Below are 20,106 nucleotides of genomic sequence, written 5' to 3'. Positions count from 1 at the left end.
TTACAAGACAACAAGGCTCTTATAAAAAGGGCTTAGTCCATAGTCTATCAGAGAAAACAGGAATGTCTCAGACTATTACCTCCTGGCTAGACTGATAGAGGACAACGGAGAGAAGGATGCAAGCAGTGAGGGAAAAGAAAATTCAATGTATATAAAATAGATGGGGACAAGATAAGCAGATAAAAGGATATGGGCCAGGAAGATATGGGAAAAGACAAAGAGTAGGAAGCGGGGAAAAGAGAACAAAACACAATGTGATAGACGAGAGAAAAAGAAAGAAAATACAGACGAGCTTAAGATGACGGCTTCATCTCTGCACTGAGTTGGATCTCAAACAAACAGTGTGTCAACAGGCTTTCCCTCCTTCATTACTCTCACTGCAACAGTAGTTATATGCTGCTCCACCTACCAGCCGAGGTTTAGGCAACATATCAATAGTGAACCATGCATCGAAATGGTAGTAATGTATGTTGCCTGCAAATGTCAACAACAACAAAATCTGTCATTTTCAAACTCAATTAACAAAATGTCATATTGAGGATCATTTGTTGAAATGTTCTGTATTGTTTTACGATTCCTAATCTGAGGTACCATGACTAAGCAACACTAGTAGGCACCTTCTTACAAACCCTTACAAACACACACCCCAACAGGTGCACCATGTTTCACTCAACAAAATAGAAAGCCATTGGGGTAGTACATCTTGTACATGACACAGTGAACAGCCACTTGAAGTTAAAGTAAGATTGTTTGAACTACTGTCAGACAGGAAGCATTTAACTCCTAGTTAATATAATGAAACCACATGGGGGAACATTTGACCTGAAGGTAACAGGTATCCACAGATTGACAGTAACTGGTATATTTAAGTGCAATGTAAGCATACTCTCTGATTACCATGTGTTCCCTGGTTTCTTGTGTGCATGTAAAAACAAGTGAAAGCCCTGATTCAGTAAAAGAGGCTTGTGCGACCCACTACACATACACAAATAGCATTTCACTGCTCCTGCTATTTGCACCTTTTTAAATGAGGTAATATGTTTGGCACATCATTGGCCACTTTCTATGCAAATGAGCCTCATAGCAAAAGCCAATCCAAAACAGTCCAATTCACAAGGATCTGCCTTAACAGCTACATGCAGTTAGAGTGAAATTATTTCTTCTATGTCTTCTGAGAATTGGTAGGGGCTGAAAAACTGACATTCCAAATGCGTTTGCTCTGTCACATTTAAATTCCTTGCCTGAAGTTTTGATGAAAGCCTCTTTAACGAATCAAACAGGACCGGCAGCTAAAAAAACATTTGTATTTTTCTCTCTGCCTCTGCATCAGTACTTTTCACATAACTGCCATCAGACACAAAATAAAAGGGCACATTTTACTCTGCTGCAAAACTTAATGCGCATGTTTGTGCTGTAATATACGGGGCGGAGTGGCGCAGTGGGCTGTGCGTTGATCATCAGTTCAAGGGGGCGTTGGGGAACACCAGTTTGAAACCCGTCCCCACCGCCACTGCGTCCGGCCGTTGTGTCCTTGGGCTAGACACTTCACCTGAATTTGCTCCTGTGGGTATTGTGGTACATGACCGTTACATGTCTGATATGTGTGTAATGTGTATCTATGCGCTTTGAGCTCTGGAAAAGCGCTATAATGAATGTAATGAATTGAATTGAATAAATAAGCACCATGTCTTTCCTAAATCAGATCTTGAGAGAGGCAGAAAATGATGTGCAATTCATGGTTTTATCAGCAGCCACAATTCATTCTTTGAGAATTTGCCCTTAAGTTTCTTCCTCTCCTCTATGTTTTTCATTTCATCTCTCTTTCATAAGCGCGCACACACACAGACACACAAAGAGTCCAAGACAGGCTCTTGTGAGAGTAAGGGATACGAGTCGTGGGTTATGATTGAAAAGCCTCGTCAAACAACACAAGCACAAGGTGAATCGAGAGGTATTGATCCTGATGCACTTAGACTGCAGATGAACGTGTCCCAAACAGAGAGGTTATAAACTCCCACAATGGCTCTGAACCTGGACTACAACCATCATAGTTTGTACAGCTAGATGCAATGTTGCCCCTGCTTTTATTTTATTAACGTTTATACAAAATAAAATACAGTTTTCTGATGTTCAGCCTAAACAATCCTGCCATTGCCTGTGCGTCCAACATTGCTTAGACTTGGTAAACTTATTTCATGAAGCATGTTTGTGCCTTCTACTCCCACACAGCCCAGCACACTCTGATATGTTTTGTACTGGTTTCAGTGAATTGTGCTTTTGTGTCCGTGTGAGTGTCTATCTGGTGTTCCTGTCTCCTTTTTTATGTGTGTGCCCATCTGTTCCTGTCGTGTCCTTCAACAGCTGCAGAGTGGTAACCGCCCACTCGCATTCACTCACACCTAAAAGCTCTGTCGCATGAGAGTGTCAACAGGCCAGATTTCCACTCCAGCTTGACTGTAAGCGCTGTTAAAAAAACTTGCAATTAGATTGGTGCCAGTCACCTCCCTGTCTATATTACGTATTCACCAAGTCTGTCATGCTATCTCTGTCTCAGCAGCCAGTCAAATCCGACCAATCACCTCCATCAAGTAACTGCCTGAACAAAGACACAAGCTGCAGCCTTTAGTTCAACAACAACTTCAGACCAGAAGGATACTTGACATATCAAATGACATAAGTGTGTCTCTGTGCATAACAGCTGTGTATGCATGTATCTGTATTTGTGTGTGTGCATACACAGACCTCATGTGTGTGTGCTGCAGGCGCTCAGTTAGCCAGCAGCGGGTATGAATTCTGCCCTGTCCTCCTCTGCAGTGGCCCAGACATGGATTAATGGTGTCATTAATCTTACCTTTTAAAATGAATGACTTCAGGACCTCCAACCTGCGCCTGAGAGGCTGCCCAGTACCCCCCCAAACCCCTCCTCCCTAACCCACATTGCAACCCCACCCCCCGGCCCATTCAGCTGTAACGGATGGATAGTGGGTCTGCCATCCTATCCATCCTTGGCTTGGCACAGCCTGGCACAGCAGGAGATCAGGGGCCAGCAGAATGTGCTTGCCAGTAGACAGCAACTCCTCAGCCAGTCTTGTCTTTCTGTTCTGTGTGTGTGCTCATGTACACACTGTGCTCATGTGTGTGTCTATGCTAGTTTGTTGTAGAAATGCATATATAATCCCCTTCAAAGAGTTTCTTATAAAGGTCGGCTAACTGCGGTCAAATGAGCAAATGCAATTATGGCAACTGCTGCTCCTGAGGTCTCTGTTTAATCATGGTCCAAACTGAGTGGTAGCACAGCTTTCTACAATTTATAAACTCAAAAACAAATGCAATGCTCTCTTTTCCATTTGGCCAGTTTAAGCACCCAATGTAAGTTCAGTGTCAGCATTGGAGAAAGCATTTAGTAGTTGTAATAGGAGTGTTTGTATCTAGAATGCACTTTGGAAATCACCAATTTGCTTGACACTAGAAACCAGCTGTTCAAAACGTTGTACTCGTGCTGTGTTGGGTGAACCTTAATGTGATCATGTTTTGATCAAAAGTGATACAACCAAATAAATACATTTGAGTAAGTTTCAGGCTACATGTTCTCTCTCTCATTTAGTGAGCATAATTGTGCAAGAAGTTTATTTAAGACAGATAAACAGCAAAAGTAGTGCTGTGCTCCAACCAGATCACACATGTCATGTGAGGAAATGTGAGCTCTATTAACAGCTGTCCAGCAATAAATCCATGCACAAAGCTGTGTGTGAGAAGTCTGAGCTACTGTGCAGGGCAGCGTTCATCACTAAGCGAGGGGGAGGGAGGTTATCAGACTGGAGCTGGAGATTTCTCTTTTCATCAATAAGTCGTCAGTCTTCCTGCTCTTCCCCTCTCCTCCCACCTCCTCTTCGTTACGCTCTTCAGCTTTGCCATATGACCCTACACGCCACAGAGGCCGCTGGCCATTATCCAGCAGGCCGGTGACACAAACACACGCAGCCATAACCCTGTCAGAGTCAAAGTCATGGAAACAACCGTCAGTTTAGCCAGGATTTCTTCCCGCAACAGAACACAGTTACAGAGCTCAGTGAGAGCAACGTATTCTTGTTCTGGCCACTCTGCTTCACATAGAAATCACCTTTCTTCTTTGGAGTAGATATCGGTGCTACATAGTAGTCCCCACATGGTTCTAAAAAATGTCTGGTTTTCGGTTCCTCCCACAAAAACAGTTAATGAGGTGAGATGTGCTGCTGAGTCACTGGTTCAAACCAAGGAGAACAGGAAAACTGTGCTCATTCACAAAGTGTGTGTTATGTTAAAGCTATAGAAAGCAAGCTAGGTTAATATTTGTTTTAAACAGGACCAACAGTAAACGTGTGTATCAGGCTAAACCTCTCTATGAACAGTAGAGTGAAACGCTATCACATCTAATATCTTGATATAAATAATGTTTTTAGAGAGATTTCTAACTTTTCTTTAAGCTAAATTGAGCTCCAGTTTGAAGTTGTGTTTCACTCCACGGGGATCTCATTACCTGCTTTTCCTCCAGCTCTGCTTTTTATTACACTCTGCATTTTGTTGACAAGAGCATTTTTAAACATTACAAAAATATGAGTTCAACAAAATCGGCAAGCCAAAACAGAAAGCACCTGACACCAGCTTTGGCACTGTGGAGCATTGGTTTCGCATCACATACCGTGCCATGTCAGATCAGAGCGTAATAACTGTCAGTCATCTCTCATGGGATCATGTAGATGTGACAAGTGGGTATCTCGCTTCTGACTAAATCTGGCAACACGGCGTAGACGCAACGACTGGGGAGCGAGGTGGAACAGAGAACTGCTTTCTGTTAAATAAGTGAACACACAGTAGAGAATAGAACATCTTAAGAGAACAAGATGATTGCAGGCGTGTTGTTGTGAACGGGGAGCCATGTTTTTAACTACAAGGAGACACATATCAAACAGTGGGTTGCAAGGTGTCTTAGGTCACCATTAAATAAATGCTGCACTGTTGTGGCTGTGGCCTGAACTTAGCAAGCCTTGCAGCAGAGCCAAAATGTAATTACAGTTCTTCTTTTGGGGACCTTTCCTTAAATGAGTAAACTAAATGAATCTGTAAATCATGAATATAGCCCAAAATATAAATAAACAAATCCCACTTTTAGCTGCTTTGATAATAAAGTAGCAGTTTTTATCAAGATGCGATTTTAGGGTTTTGATGTCAAGTTATTTTGTTTGGAGGATGCAGTATATAGCCATTCAGATGCTCTGTGTCATTGCCCTTATTGCCCTTTAAACAAAGTGGCTCCTACATGGAAACTTTTCATACTTTTTGTGCGATAACATAAACACTTCATGTGCTCTATTGTTTCATTGCATCGTACTGATGTTGTTAGTTGATGTTGTTCTTCATTATTCTGTGATATAATCAGGGAAATATTACGGTCAACCACTATCTTTAATTGACATTATAAAAGAAACCACATAAAGGTATGGAGGTCCTTTAACTACTCAGTACATATTTTATGACAAGAAATAAAAGCTGGCGTTGAAAAATGAAAGGTTTTAATAAGTTAAGCTGGTAAAAAGAGCAGCGGCGAGTTTGCATGGCCCTAATATACATAACAACAGTTGTGAGCCATGAGAAAAAAGAGCAGGGTGTTAATTATTCACCTCCCTGTCCAGTTTTCAGCTACTGGCCGTGCAGTCTATGCTTATGTATAGCTGTCCATAATCAGCTGGGGTAATGCAAATGTCTGCTGAGATCCATCTTAAGCAATCACCATGTTCGACGTGAACTAAATCTTAGATGAGAGGATAACTGCAGCAATATGTTTTACTTACGACAATGTAAACCAAAATCCCTACACTAATAGCACAGACTTTAGAAGAAAAAAAAAACTTTGAGAAGTGCCACTGTCGGTGCATGCTCCGGATGGGCCTCCAGTCACCGCTCTGGGCAATAAAAGCAGGGTTACAGGCCAAGAAATGTGCCGCCACTTGTACCTGCTGTCGCCTGGGGTGAGTTCTCACTGTTGTGAGTGAGTGAGTGAGTGAGGAGGAGATGGAAACCATTCAGCACACCATGCCTCCATTCTTTTCTCCTAAAATGTCCCCATAAACTCACACACGGGTGCTGAAACATGAATGTGTTCCCACTCGCTCTGCCTCTAGGTTGCTCTCTATACTTTTCTCTTTTTGTCTTGGCGGTGTGGTTCTGCTTTCCACTCTCTTTCTGTCTTGTTACAACTTTTCCTTTCCCTTCGTCATCCCTCTTTCAGAAAACGCCTCTGAACTTGTTCTCTCACCCACTCAGGATTTCGCCAAACTGGTAATATTCCTGGCATCTACACTTTGGATCCAACAGGGGGCTTAGCACCACGCTATCATGAGTAATTGAAATAATCAACTCCATTGCTAATGACTCATCTCCTTGGCCCTGGATGCTACGCAGCACATCATTCGGAGTGCAACACGTGGTGCCAGTGCCCGGAGACATTTCCCAGCACATTGCTCAGACAGAAAGAGGGAGAGAAATGCACATCTAACGTGAGTCAGCCATTATGGAAAACATCAAGGTTTTCCCCCCAGTTCAACTCTCCTGACGCTAAATGACTGAGCATGACCTGAAAGATGGGATGAGGACAAATTGAAGTTACAACTTTGACACCGTTTGTAATAAATTCACCACTGACGTAAAGTATTTCGCACCAGAGGGGTTGTTTCTGTCTAATTCCCCCACGCACATTCACAGACATCATCACACTAGATGCAGCATTGTGGCTATGGCTTGAAGACTTGGCGGTCGTGTGTTTGTTCGTGAGGGCTCAATCATACAAGATGTTTGCACAACAGGCCTCCTCTGCACTGTGGGAAATCTCTCACATGGTCGTCTGACGGGGAAGGATGACGATGGCGAGAGTGTGCTCATGGAGAAATGCCTTGACGCAGAGTGCATTACTAGCCCAACCCCTTCTTGTACATGTCAGTGCAACAAGTCTCAACAGCTACAACAAGCTATGAACTCAAAGACACGCAAAGCAGAGGAGATAAAGTAACATTCAAAGTCAATTTAAGCTTTTTCTTCTGACAGCTTTTCTTGTGATTTGGTTTCGTTGCTTGTGTTGAGGTATGCAAAGAATGGCCATGCTGACAGCTGAATGAAGAGGGGTGTGTGTGTGTGTGTGTGTGTGTGTGTGTGTGTGTGTGTGTGTGTGTGTGTGTGTGTGTGTGTGTGTGTGTGTCATGAATACATCTGTGAGTATTTATTTGTGGGAAAAAATATACAATAAGAAAATGATGTGCTAGTGTGAAATTAGCTGTTATTAAAATGGTTCTTATATTTGATACATATAATAGTTATTATTTGTAATGTATATTGTTACTTACAATTGTTTATGTATTGTCCTTATTATCTATATGTGTACGCTTGCCTGCTCTAGCCTGTGCGGTTTTCTCTCTTGCTGCTGTACGACCACTGCATTTCTGGGATCAATAAAAGTGTATCTAATATTTTCATGTTATCTTATACACAGTAGGGCAGGGGTTAGGCATCATGAATATCCCCAGACATCTTAGTATAACAATCATCATACTGGTGTGAAAGGAATGGAAAGGGATTATAAAATATTGCGATATACCGTTAATACCGCAACATTTCGATATGATTCTATTCATAGGCCATATCGCCCAGCCCTACATGCAACATATACTTCTTCAGTACAATAACTCAACATGCCAGAAGACCATCTGACTATGAGGGGGGGGAAAGGTCCTCTCCCAGGATCTCACACACACGTTCGACACACTAACAAGGATACATGCAGTAGCTGACGCGTGTAGACATGACAAACATTCGAGGCACTCAGGAAACACACACGCAGGAAACGTTGTGAAGACAGAGTGGCTGTGCACATGTCTTCACACATTACTGCAGGTGGAGCTGGGGCCAGAGCGGAGTAGCTTAGCGGGGGTGGGGCTGGCTTTTCAGGTTAAGGAAGTCGTGACATGCCCCTCCAACAGGCCCATAAATCAGCCGGCTCAACCTCACTAAGGGTGGCTCTTGGGAGCGGGAGACATGTAGTACACACACACACAAAAAACACACACACACACCGCACAGAAATGAGCACGGGCAAGTTCAGCTCACACACATACAAAGTCACCCACACATCCACAACGGTTTGTGTGCCAGCAAACACACACATTCAAACACACAGGGCAGGATTGCACTCTGTTATGTAAACGGCTGTGGCACTTTTCGCCCTCAGGCCTTACATACCACACCTCCCACTATGTGGTCTATTTGTGTGTTTGTGTGTCGAAGGTGTGAATAGTGTGTGTAATCAAGGAACTATAATTGTATTTGTAAAATAACACATCCGGTTTCAACTGAATTGTACTTCCACTAGTAACACCAGTTGCTTGAAAACAATGGCACACTGTTAATGGGTCATTTTGTTTTTAATCCACTGTGGGCGGGGTCTCAATGCTTGGTGCATTTATGAATGATCTGATGATCATTTCTTTCAATTCAACAATAAATGTTCAGTCTGCGAACATCAACTAATGGCCAACACATATTTACAGTGCCAAACATGACACCTTAAAATGTCTAAAGTCTAAATATACAAAAACATACAGATTGCAATAGGGCTGGGTATCGGTTATTGATACCTTTTTAGATTCTGAGCATAATAACCCTGTTGTAAAAAGTATGGATACTTCTTTTTATTACCTCAAAGAAAATAGTAATCAGTATTTAGATATTTTTTTGCAGCCAATACGTGAAAATTGCTGCCATTTTTTGTCAGTCGATCAACTCATCGATTAAAAGCTAAACTGATCCTTTCAGCTCTAGTCTGTATGCTTTCAAATTCAAGTTGTGGAGAAAAAAGGATGGAGGAAGGAACACGGAACAAACGCAGGTGTAACTGAACAACACTGTGCCTTGAAATGTCCTCTCTTGTGGACAATAGAGTGATATCGGATCAGTGGCTTTGAAAGACTGTAAGGATTCACCCTTCAGTGAATGGAATCAAATCAGTAGGAAAAGAAAATAGGACACGCCGACATCTGATTGGACGTTTATGGGGAGTGGAGATTATAGCGCTACAAGCTTTTTGTTCTCCATATAAAATGAATGGCCTTCCTGTAGCTTGTATATAATTTGAGATGAGAGCACATTGTAAAGCATAATAATCAATCGAGTGATGGTTCATAAAAAGCTAAATGCAACAGAGCAGAGGACTGAGAAAACAAAAGCCTTTTTAAATCAGCATATGAGTTCAGGCTGACCTCATACTTGCTAATCACAGACTTGTACAGAAAGCACCTGCGCCAACGGCTGCATCATGTACGAATTGAGCTCATTAACCTTTAGGTTTAGAAGAAAAGTCTCTGTATTCAACATATTTATGGAAACCTATTGCAGTAATACCATGAAAATATAGAGGCTCTAATCCATACTCCCTCACTGCAACTTAATACATGAAACGTTATGTTTTTACAAGCAGAATTCCCACTTTTTCGGCTGTAATCTGCCATCCCTCCACGACCTGCACGCCTCCAGGACCCTGAGGTGGGAAGATAGTGGCCGACCCCTCCCACCCTGGACACAAACTGTTCACCCCCCTCCCCTCTGGCAGGAGGCTGCGCTCCATCAGGACCAAAACCTCTCGCCACCTGAACAGTTTCTTCCCCTCCGCTACCGGCCTCTTAATTAAACAAGGCCCGGCCCCCCCACTGACACAACGTACACTCTGCATTACATTAATGCACACAATGTTCATACTGCTTACTGCACAAATTTCTTGTTTAATATTTAATATCCTATAATTAATTCATAGCATTTCCATGTAAATTACTGCTTTATTTTATTACGGTGTCCTTAAAATTTTCTTGTTTTATATTTTATGTATGCGCCATGACATCGAGTCAAATTCCTCGTATGTGTGATTCTGATTCTGAAATGTAAATGAGATGGTAATGAAGACTTATTTTTAAGCATTCATGGTACAGCTTAGTCACAGTGTTACTTTGCAGAGTACCTGCTGACACCCCCTGATCTCTGGTAAGTGCAGGGCAAAAACCACAAGTGATTACTCAACACTAAAGAAGCTAATCTGAGGCGTCCACTTCCAAAAGGTTAAGACATGCAAAGGCTTCTGCATGAGTCAGAAATATGAGCTATAAACAAGGCAGTTCCCTAGTTAATATGTAAGATCAACAAGGATATACGTGGTATCAAGGCCTCTTACTGTATGTAGGAAATGATAATGTATAGTAGGAGTATTCAATTACTGAGATTGATCGGAGTGTGTTTTTGTGTAACTGAGTGACTGTGTGTGAGATCCAGACCGACAGCAGCTCAAAGTAAATCTTGTATTGAAACTTGAAACGTAAAGGTCGTCTGTGAAGACAAACGAAAAACGTCAGGCGGTTTATTTTCAGGCTACTTGTTAGAATTAATTCTAAACACTTTTTACGAGAAATAATGGGTTACACACCTTTGAATTGTACACGTTCAGACAGCCCTTTTTATGAGGAGTTAGACGTAGCGTTTTATAAATGATATGAAATTGGCTGGTGGTAAATTATTAACTTGCTCCTACAGCCATAAATAAAAACGTGTCTCTTGTGTTGGCATGTTTGGGGCTTTTGTGTCCATCTACACCCATCTGTGAAAGCAAGTTGTGAGAAGAGGAAGGCTGGAAGAGAAACGGCTATCTGCAGCCCACAGTCTGAGAAGAGGAAAATGCAGGTATTGCCAACATTGCAGGTTGTCATTGAGAACCAAAGTGCCTGGGGAGGGAAAGAGAAATAGATGAGAGAGAGCAACAGTGACAGAATGAGAAAGAGAGAGACATGAACGCCTCTTGCTTCACATGAGCGGTTTGGTCATTTATTTACTTCAGTGCAGCAGCCCAAGGATTCTTTCTACCCTTTTTCACCTGACCAATACGCCGCCAGAGAGGAAGATGCAGCAATTACTATTTATTCACGGTGAGTATACCAACAAATATTGGAGATTGGAGTGATAGGGAGAGAAAACATAACAATATTTATAACTAAATACATTGATATCAATATTGAAAAGATACTGTACACTCTAGATGTGGATATAAATTGAAAAAGATGGGACAGTCGGTAATTTTAGTGCATCACTTAACTGTAATGCAGCCTGCATATCCCGTAAAAAGAAACGTATGCAATGATACGATCTAGAATATCCGAAGGTGATATCTAGACTCATATCGCGGTTCGGATATTACATTGATGTATTGCCTGACCCTTATTTGGGGGCGGCAGGAGCTGAGTCTGTAGGGACTTGGCTTAGGAACCGAAAGGTAGCCGGTTCAAGTCCCGATCGGACCAAAAATATGGAGTCTGGACTGGGGGAAAGGTGCCAGACACTTCGCCTTATTGGCACTGACAAGATGTCCTTGAGCAAGGCACTGAAACCCCAACTGCTCTCTATAGCGCCAAACAACCTAGCAGTCTCTCGGCTCTGACACCTCTCTATACAAATGCATGTATCTGTACATATCTGTATTCAGACTTCATCCGTAACGGACTTATGCATGTGTGTATTTGTAATGTGTGTGTATACAATAAATGACCTTCCCACTGGGGATTATACATCCTTGGGCACTTAATCTTTACATTTACATGGGTGGTGGTGTGTAACTGTGGGAAACGTTGTGAATCTGGAGCCAGGTGTTGCTGAAAAAAAGCAATGCTTGGATATAGAAATGTTGAGTAAAAATCGGCAACACTTCATATGCTACCGGGACTCAGCCAGTGAAACATAGCATTTTGGTTTTGGCGCAGTTAACCATGATTATACTTTTAGATTTTCAACTACCATTATTATGTATATATGGTTATATGCATGATTCATATTACAGAACATTCTAACCCACAGTCATCAATATGTCCTGTCTGACGTTCTTTCAGACATTTGATTTATTATGTGGACATTTCCCATAATGCCCTGTTTGCAGGTGAGTATATCAAACATTGTGAAATGATACCCTCTTCAAGTAATGGCATTCCTACCTTTGTGCCAGCATGTTGGAATTTCATGTATTATTTAGTGCTTGTGAAATCAGCCATCTATGAAATGAATCCATGGATCATTATGAAAATTAAAAGGATGACAGTACAGAGCCAAATAAATCCAACAGCTCTATTTAAAACAACGCCCTGCCAGCTCAGTCAAAACAGCAGACACGAAAAACTAAAAGTGGCAATCAATAGATATGATAGATAAAAGCATCCAGCCTGAAAACAACACCGCTTCAGGTTTTAAAGACAGGAGCAACAACAGGAACCCAAGTGAAGACTTCATCAGATCAAACAGACAACTGCTGCCAGCATAGTTTAGTTTGCCATGTGTAAAACTATGTCAAGTTGAACTTAAAAAAACACAAAAAACCTGGAATCAGTTCAAGATTCAAAGTGATACGACAAAAGCCTTGTTCAGAGTGTGCTTTTCTCTATAGCTTCCTCAGCCTCCGAGAGAAGCGATAAATCTTAAGGTTTGTTTTACTCTGCTGAGGCAATGACTGGGCCAGAGGTCAAACCAGTACGACAGATGAAAACAAGAGATTGTCTGGAGGCCTATTAAATGAAAATTGCTGAGGAGGGACATAGACATTCATGTCCTGCCTTTATGGGAGTGTGTGTGTGTGTGTGTGTGTGTGTGTGTGTGTGTGTGTGTGTGTGTGTGTGTGTATGTGTGTGTGTGTGTGTGTGTGTGTGTGTGTGTGTGTGTGTGTGTGTGTGTGTGTGTGTGTGTGTGTGTGTGTGTGTGTGTATAAGAGTACAGTATGTGCAGGAGGCTACGTGGTACCCATTGTAGGTGATATGAGTGTATCGGTGTATCAAGGTATAAGTGCTGATATCTCCGTGTCATCCACAAACATCCACTTGAGGTTTGACAGTCATACAAACATTCCTTTCCTGGGTACGAAAGCTTTTTAGGGAGAGGAAAAGCAGCATGTTCTGTTCTCTCTATATTGTTCATAATTTCTCCTCTTTTTCTTCCTGCACATTCTTTGTTCTTTGTCATCGCTGTGCTAACTTTGCCACAGAATGAATGTGCGCTGTGACAAAGCCGTGTGGGGAATGTGGCTCGGCTGAAATTCTTATGTTAGCACACAGCTATTGTTGGGCCTTCCTGGCAATCCCAGCATGTAGCTGTCTCAACATGCAAACAGATCAGCAGGGGGGGAAAGCATATTAAAAAAAAAAAAAGTTCTCTCTTCATTGGACCTCTGAAGTGTGTATTTAGATACACTTTCAGGCTTGTATGGTTTCTAGGGACAAAGTCATTCTGGCTTCTGGAAATGTTTTGACAACTTTCACCACATGCGGGTCATTTATGCTCTGCTGCACCTGTCATGTAATCCTGCATTAGGCCATCTGAGCCTCTTTATATATTCCCATTTTGGGGACATGTGCTCAAATCACACTGCATACTAATGAATGCTCCACTGTGATTTACAGTATGAAAGCATCAAAGGCACAAGGTGACAGAAGCAGCTGGAGATGGAGATCTAAGAGAACTGAAAACCTACCTGCCATCATCTTCTGGGCCTCGTATGGCTCCATGTAGCCGTCATTCTCCGTGGTCGTCACTTTTTCCGTGCTGGTCTGAGTGCCACCAGCCTGCTCGGCATCGAAAGGGTCCGCGTAGTCTTCGAGGATAATGAGCTGCAGAAGAAAAGGGGGAAAAAAACAAGGAAAGGTGAAATGGAGGGAGAAGTGAAACAGCAGGAGGGGAATATTTGCTCTGTTGAACAGTACAACATACAGTTGCAAGAAAAAGTATGTGAACCCTTTGGATTCTCCACACATAGCGTTGTGTGTTTCTTCCAAACAACTCAACTTTGGTTTCATCTGTCCACAGAATATTTTGCCAGTAGTGCTGTGGAACATCCAGGTGCTCTTTTGCAAACTTCAAACGTGCAGCAATGATTTTTCTGGACAGCAGTGGCTTCCTCCGTGGTGTCCTCCCATGAACTCCATTCTTGTTCAGTGTTTTACATATCGTAGATTCGTCAACAGAGATGTTAGCATGTGCCAGAGATTTCTTTAAGTCTCTAGTTCTCTAGGATTCTTCTTCACCTCATTGAGCATTCTGCGCTGTGCTCTTGCAGTCATCTTTACAGGACGGCCATTCCTAGGGAGAGTAGCAACAGGGCTGAACTTTCTCCACATATAGACAATGTGTCTTACCGTGGACTGATGAACATCAAGGCTTTTAGAGATACTTTTGTAACCCTTTCCAGCTTTATGCAAGTCAACAATTCTTAATCGTAGGTCTTCTGAGAGCTCTTTGGTGCGAGGCATGGTTCACATCTGGCAATGCTTCTTAAGAATAGCAAATTCAAAACTGGTGTGTATTTCTTATAGGGCAAGGCAGCTTTAACCAACACCTCCAATCTCGTCTCATTGATTGGACTCCAGGTTGGCTGACTCCTGACTCCAATTAGCTCTTGAAGAAGTCTTTAGTCTAGGGGTTTTCCACCCTGCACTGTGAATGTTTACATGGTGTGTTCAATAAAAACATGAAAACATATAATTGTTTGTGTGGTATTAGTTTAAGCAGACTGTGTTTGTCTATTGTTGTGACTTAGATGAAGATCAGAACACATTTTATGACCAACTTATGCAGAAATCCAGGTAATTCCAAAGGGTTCACATACTTTTTCTTGCAACTGTAGATAGGTGTCAGAAGAGTTGCCTGACAGATAATGCTGCGGCCCAGGAGAGGACCAAGTCATGTCCATGCTCCGGAGATAAAGGAGGAAACGCATACATCAATTATACCCTGTGTCTGTATAGCTCTGCACACCACCACAATGCCTCGGCTTTAAGCCTTACAGCAGGCTCTCTGCTACTGCTGGTCTTCCTAATTATACGATAGCACAGTGACAGGCCTACATTTCAAAAGTAGAGGAAAGGAAGACCACAACTGCTCAACTTTCTGAAGAGAAACAATTTGGCAGATTTGTACCGAGCTGGCGGCGAGCCATGGCTAATTGCAGTCTTGCTCTTTTGCTGAGCAGTTTGTGCAGTAGATGGCAATTAGGTGGATGTCCCGGGACCCAGAAATACAGCTGAAGCCTTTAGGGAGCAGAGCAACAGTCCGCAGATATAGTGCCTTGGGGGGATATTTGTTCCCTTTAAATGTTTGCTTCATCTACCAGGACACCGCTTCCAAAGTCAAGATCTAGCATTTGACGGGAAACAGACTCCCATCTGAGCCATCCGTCCATCTAATGAGGGGGAGTGCCTGTAGGGGTTTGGGCCTGCTGATAGAAAATGTACTTTTTCTCTGTTGAGGCTCCGGAGAGTCTGGTCCTGCCAGTCAGTGGGCAGACGTGTAGGGCACCGCATGTTCTGTAACTTGGAAACATTTCAGTCCAGGGTTTAAAAAAGGAAATTCTTATGCAAACACCTAAGAGAGCATGTCGGCTAAATGCCTGGATTACACCCTATGAGTCATGTGTAAGGGGCAGGGATTTGTTCTCGTATACATAAGGTCATCACACATCTGGTGGTTGGCGGCCGGGCAGTGTAAACTGGACCGTGCTTCGTGCCCGTCGCGCTGTTTGTCAAACAGAGCCAGCTTTCTAGAGACCAACCACTGTCTATCTCTGCCACAGAGGGAGCACACTTCTTAGAAGTTAACCCTTTATGCCGGCCACCCGGGAGAGTCACACACACACACACCATGTATACATCACTTCAGGGGACATTACATTGACTTACATGCATTTCCTGGAGACTTATCCTAACCTTAACCATAACATGCCTAACCCTAACCAAGTCTTCACCCTAAAATGAATGATTCCCCTCATGGGGACCTCCAATTTGTCCCCATAAGGGAGGCGAGTCCCCACACGTGACGTTGTAAACAGATGTAGGTCCCCACAAGTATAGTAATACACACACAAACACACACACACACACACACACACACACACACATCACACACACACACACACACACACACACACACACACACACACACACACACACACACACACACACACACACACACAACACACACACACACACACACACACTACACACACACACACACACACACACAACACACAACACACACACACCACACACACACACACACACACACACAAACACACACACACACACACACACCACACACACACACACACACACACACACACACACACACACACACACACACACACACACACAGCTCTGCTATTTTACTTCAGTTGGGAAAGCACCAACCTTTTTACAGTAGTGATCAAGGTGAAGTGTCAAAACATGCTAAAAGGTTCACTATATCTATCATATGTAAGCCGCTTAGTGGCAGAGGAATGCTGGCAGGTATATTCCTGCGCAGATCATCTCCTCTATACATGGATTAGGCAATAATAGCACAGAAGGTAAGCACCACAGATGTGTTTCATAGCTGCTACTGTGTGTTGAATCTACCTTCTTCGATACTCCCTATCCATCTGTTTTGGGGGAAATAACTAGGACTTGTTTCTGCCACAGCATAATTATGGGTTCCTCAAATGTTTTGCTTCTGTGAATTCAAGCAGGGAGAAAAATCCAATACAAACATTGTCCTAGTTTGTTTTTGTGCCACAGCAATATACATAATTCACTCGAAATGTAATTACAATTCAGATAAGCAACATGTTTGCAGCCCCAGAGACCCCAAAACTCTGTACATGTTATGCGTTGAAGCCACAGTGTCGCACCTTGTTGCATAGTAACTCAGTAATCATGGCGTGTGCCGAACCCACCTATGATACAGTCACTGCAAACACAGCCCACACCTAAGAATAAATCACCCTCACTAAAAAAACATATGAATCACCTAAATGGGTGGGATGAAGGCCAGTGGCCATTTGACTGCGGTCCACAGACTGTAGCAGAGTGGCTCGAGGTTTGAGACCATAGCCCGCAAATGTGATAAAACACTCCAAACGCTTCATCTCACATTCGCTCCAGAAGCATTAGACGAAAAAGATAGATTACATATTTGCGGTTTCAGCAGAGATTACACCTTCAACTTAGACCGCCTTACCGCTTTATGCACATTAATGAGCCAATGTTTGGGCATATTTCAGGACATAATTGCAATCACGTATTGAGTTACGTGCGGAGAGCCACTCCAAACACATGACATCATTTCCTGTCCAAAAGTGGTAAATATTTGTGGCTGGGAAATGTTGGTTTGGTAATATGTAAAGAAGCGTTGTAATAGATAGACAATTATATGTAAATCACTTCAATTAAAGTCTAAGTATTTGTTCTTTATCCATCTCAAACAATCATGATCAGGCTAAATAAAAGAATAACAGGTTTGTGATTTATTATCAAGAAAAGTAGGAATCACAATCAGGCTCTTGGTTGTTCTGCTCTTTTAAAATGACCTAAAGAAATATGCAATTTGAAAACATGAGAGAATATCTCCACTCAAGATTTGACTGATTTAAAAAGGAAAACATATTCTAACAATGTCTTAATGGTGGTACCTCCTTTGTCCTTATATACTTAAATATGGTTGTGAACATTTACATTTGACAGGCATGTGTATAGTTAGCTCAGAGCAGGGCAGTAGAAGCTCATTTCAGCACCTGGCTTACATAGGCAGGGCAAGTCAAGTTGTCCCATAACAAGCCACTTTAAGCTGATGACAAACCAGTCACCAGCCTGAGTGCCCTTGGATACAAATTAGTCATCCGTCCTCTTGCAATTCTTACTTTCAATTTGAATCTTTTGGGAAAACTGTGTTACAACATCAAGGAGTTGTGTGGGAACTAAGGAATCTTTGAATGAATGGGGATTTCCTCTCACTGTTTAGGCATCATCGCAGTTAGCGCAATATTTTGTATAAGCAAATGATGTGAAAATCTCAAAATGAAGTATTGTGAGAAGTCTTGTTTGTTACAGATCATCTCAAGAACACCACGATCATTTTAATATATTTGTCGTTGCTACTGTGAATAATGCTTCCAAAAGTATAATTCCATCTAATATCCAATCGCAATTAGTTATTATTTCCAAATTGTGCAGCTTTGTTGTTAACAGATGCATTCTTTTATTCTCAACCATTAGCAGGAATGTCATTAACTTCAGCCCACAAGGATCCTTTCTTTGCATTTGGGGATTTGAACCATCAACAAGATGATCTAAGGCTCCGTCACCCGGCCCCTGCAGCGTAGTTCATGTTTGGTTGGAGGAGGTGGTTCATATTTCCAAATTGTTCCAATGTGTCCTTCCTGTCCCATTGTACTAATGACTCCTCGACAGCAGGAGGAGCATAGGGAAGTGAGGAGAGGGATGCTAGAGAGCGGCAGCGTCGCCGGGGGAAACACCATCTGCCTTGTGGCGTGCCAGGGTGTGTCAGGACCGCAGCCAAGCCACACTTGTCATGAAAGCAAAATTCCCCCTCAGCACAAGACTGCAGCGCCTCAATATATCAGGTCTTTGCTAAGCCGCGCTGTAAGCCCAAATGAATCTCACAAAGCCACCTCGCAGGCTTAGGCCGAGTCCCGGATGGTAGCTGGGTCTTTTACTGGTCTGCAGCATAGCGAGAGAATTCACTCGATTACTTTCATTCCACAGCTCAGATCCCAGGTTGGCCATGTCTTACACCTGCCACAGCTCTGGCAGCTCGCAAAGGAGAGCAGACTTTTTGAAATGCACTACAGCTCTCAGGCGATGAAGCTGACTTCAAATCAGTGGGAACAGAGGGGGAACATTAGCAGAGGAGGGAGGCTATAACAGGCACCTGCCACTTTGGCTCAATAATAGATCTTGATGAAGCCGGGGCTTGCGGGATTGCAATTCGATTGGGTCCCAGTCTTCCATTAGAAGTGAGAACATATACAACAATTTTCCTTCTGCAGTATTAATGGAGAGTTTCGACTGACACATCGGGTAATTCGGAGCAAAAGAAAAAATCGGATGAGTTGAAATTTGAGCATGGGTGGAAATTGAGAATATTGGATATAATAATGGAAGTGGCTTTTGCTACATTGCTGTGTGCATTTTGAGCAAATCACATGTCTGGTGTTCACATTTTAGAGCCGGAATCAGACGCGGTATAAAAGCAGATTGACGATTCTGCCAGAGATAACTAGATAAACACCTTTAGACATTTACATGGATGAATGTAAACACCAATCCCACTCAGGCTGAATGAGTGCAGACAGGAATATGATATTAATGTCATGGCTGGTCCAGGAAGGATTGTATGCGTCACGGGCTAGTCAAGGTTGAAGCCCCCTTGAGGCAGAAAAGTCAGCAGGCTGCAGAATGAAGGAGGAAGAAAACAAAAGATAGAAAGAGGACTGACGTGTGTGATTTATGTCTCACGCCACGAGGGATTCCACTGATAACCTAATACAACTCAGTGCTTAGCAGCTCAATTGCATTAAGGCATTTCAAAAGGCTTTTTTCTTTGCTGCTATTGCTCTTTTGTTCTTTAATGTATCAAAAAAAGAAAGAATGCCACTATTGTAAAGACAGAAAGCCACTAGAAAGAAGAAGGAGACAAACGACGACGGGACACTATTTGTTGTTTTCGTTCTACAGATAATTGCTGCCATGCACACAGTATGTTCACTTACTGTTGGATGGAGAACTGTTCAAATGTAAAACCCAAACTCTGCACGCTGAGCCTCATTGCTTCTGCTGATAGCTCCTCCACCTTATCTCTGTCTGTAAACATAGGACGAATGCTGTATGACTGTGCAGTCGTTCTACAATAACTTGGCCACCATCTTTCAGAACATATTGGCACAAGAAACACTCCCTAAAGGCGGTGTATTTAAGCAAGCGTGATCACTGCTGCTCTGTTGACAAAATGCAGTTACTATCAATACTTTGTTGTTTCTAAGAAGCAAGCACAAATCTGGTTTCAATTCATTGAAGGCCCCTTGTGAAGAGCGACTGCTGGGTTCTGTATCTACCAAGCAGACTATGCAGATGGGAAATTGGCTTTGCCTCGAAAGGAGAGACAGTGCAGGAGTGCGTTTCCCACCATACAGGCCTGACATTAATGAAACGTTATTGAAATGTTTCCAAAGAGGCACGGTTGCTG

At 42.6% G+C, this 20,106-nt stretch overlaps 1 protein-coding gene across 4 annotated transcripts in view; it reads right to left on the bottom strand.

The window, feature by feature from the left end:
• LOC117549173 (SH2 domain-containing adapter protein F-like) overlaps positions 1–20,106 on the bottom strand; it is a 99,337-nt gene that overhangs the window by 67,708 nt on the left and 11,523 nt on the right. For all 4 annotated transcript variants that reach the window (XM_034220826.1, XM_034220827.1, XM_034220828.1 and 1 more), the window contains exon 2: positions 13,568–13,703. In XM_034220826.1, the coding sequence (XP_034076717.1) occupies positions 13,568–13,703 (136 nt within the window). The remainder of the gene's footprint in view (positions 1–13,567; positions 13,704–20,106) is intronic.

The sequence above is a fragment of the Gymnodraco acuticeps genome, unplaced genomic scaffold (assembly GCF_902827175.1).
Source record: "Gymnodraco acuticeps unplaced genomic scaffold, fGymAcu1.1, whole genome shotgun sequence".
In the NCBI taxonomy this organism is placed as follows: Eukaryota; Metazoa; Chordata; class Actinopteri; order Perciformes; family Bathydraconidae; genus Gymnodraco; species Gymnodraco acuticeps.
Note: the sequence above shows the minus strand (reverse complement) of the source record. Positions and strands in the feature narration are given on the sequence as shown.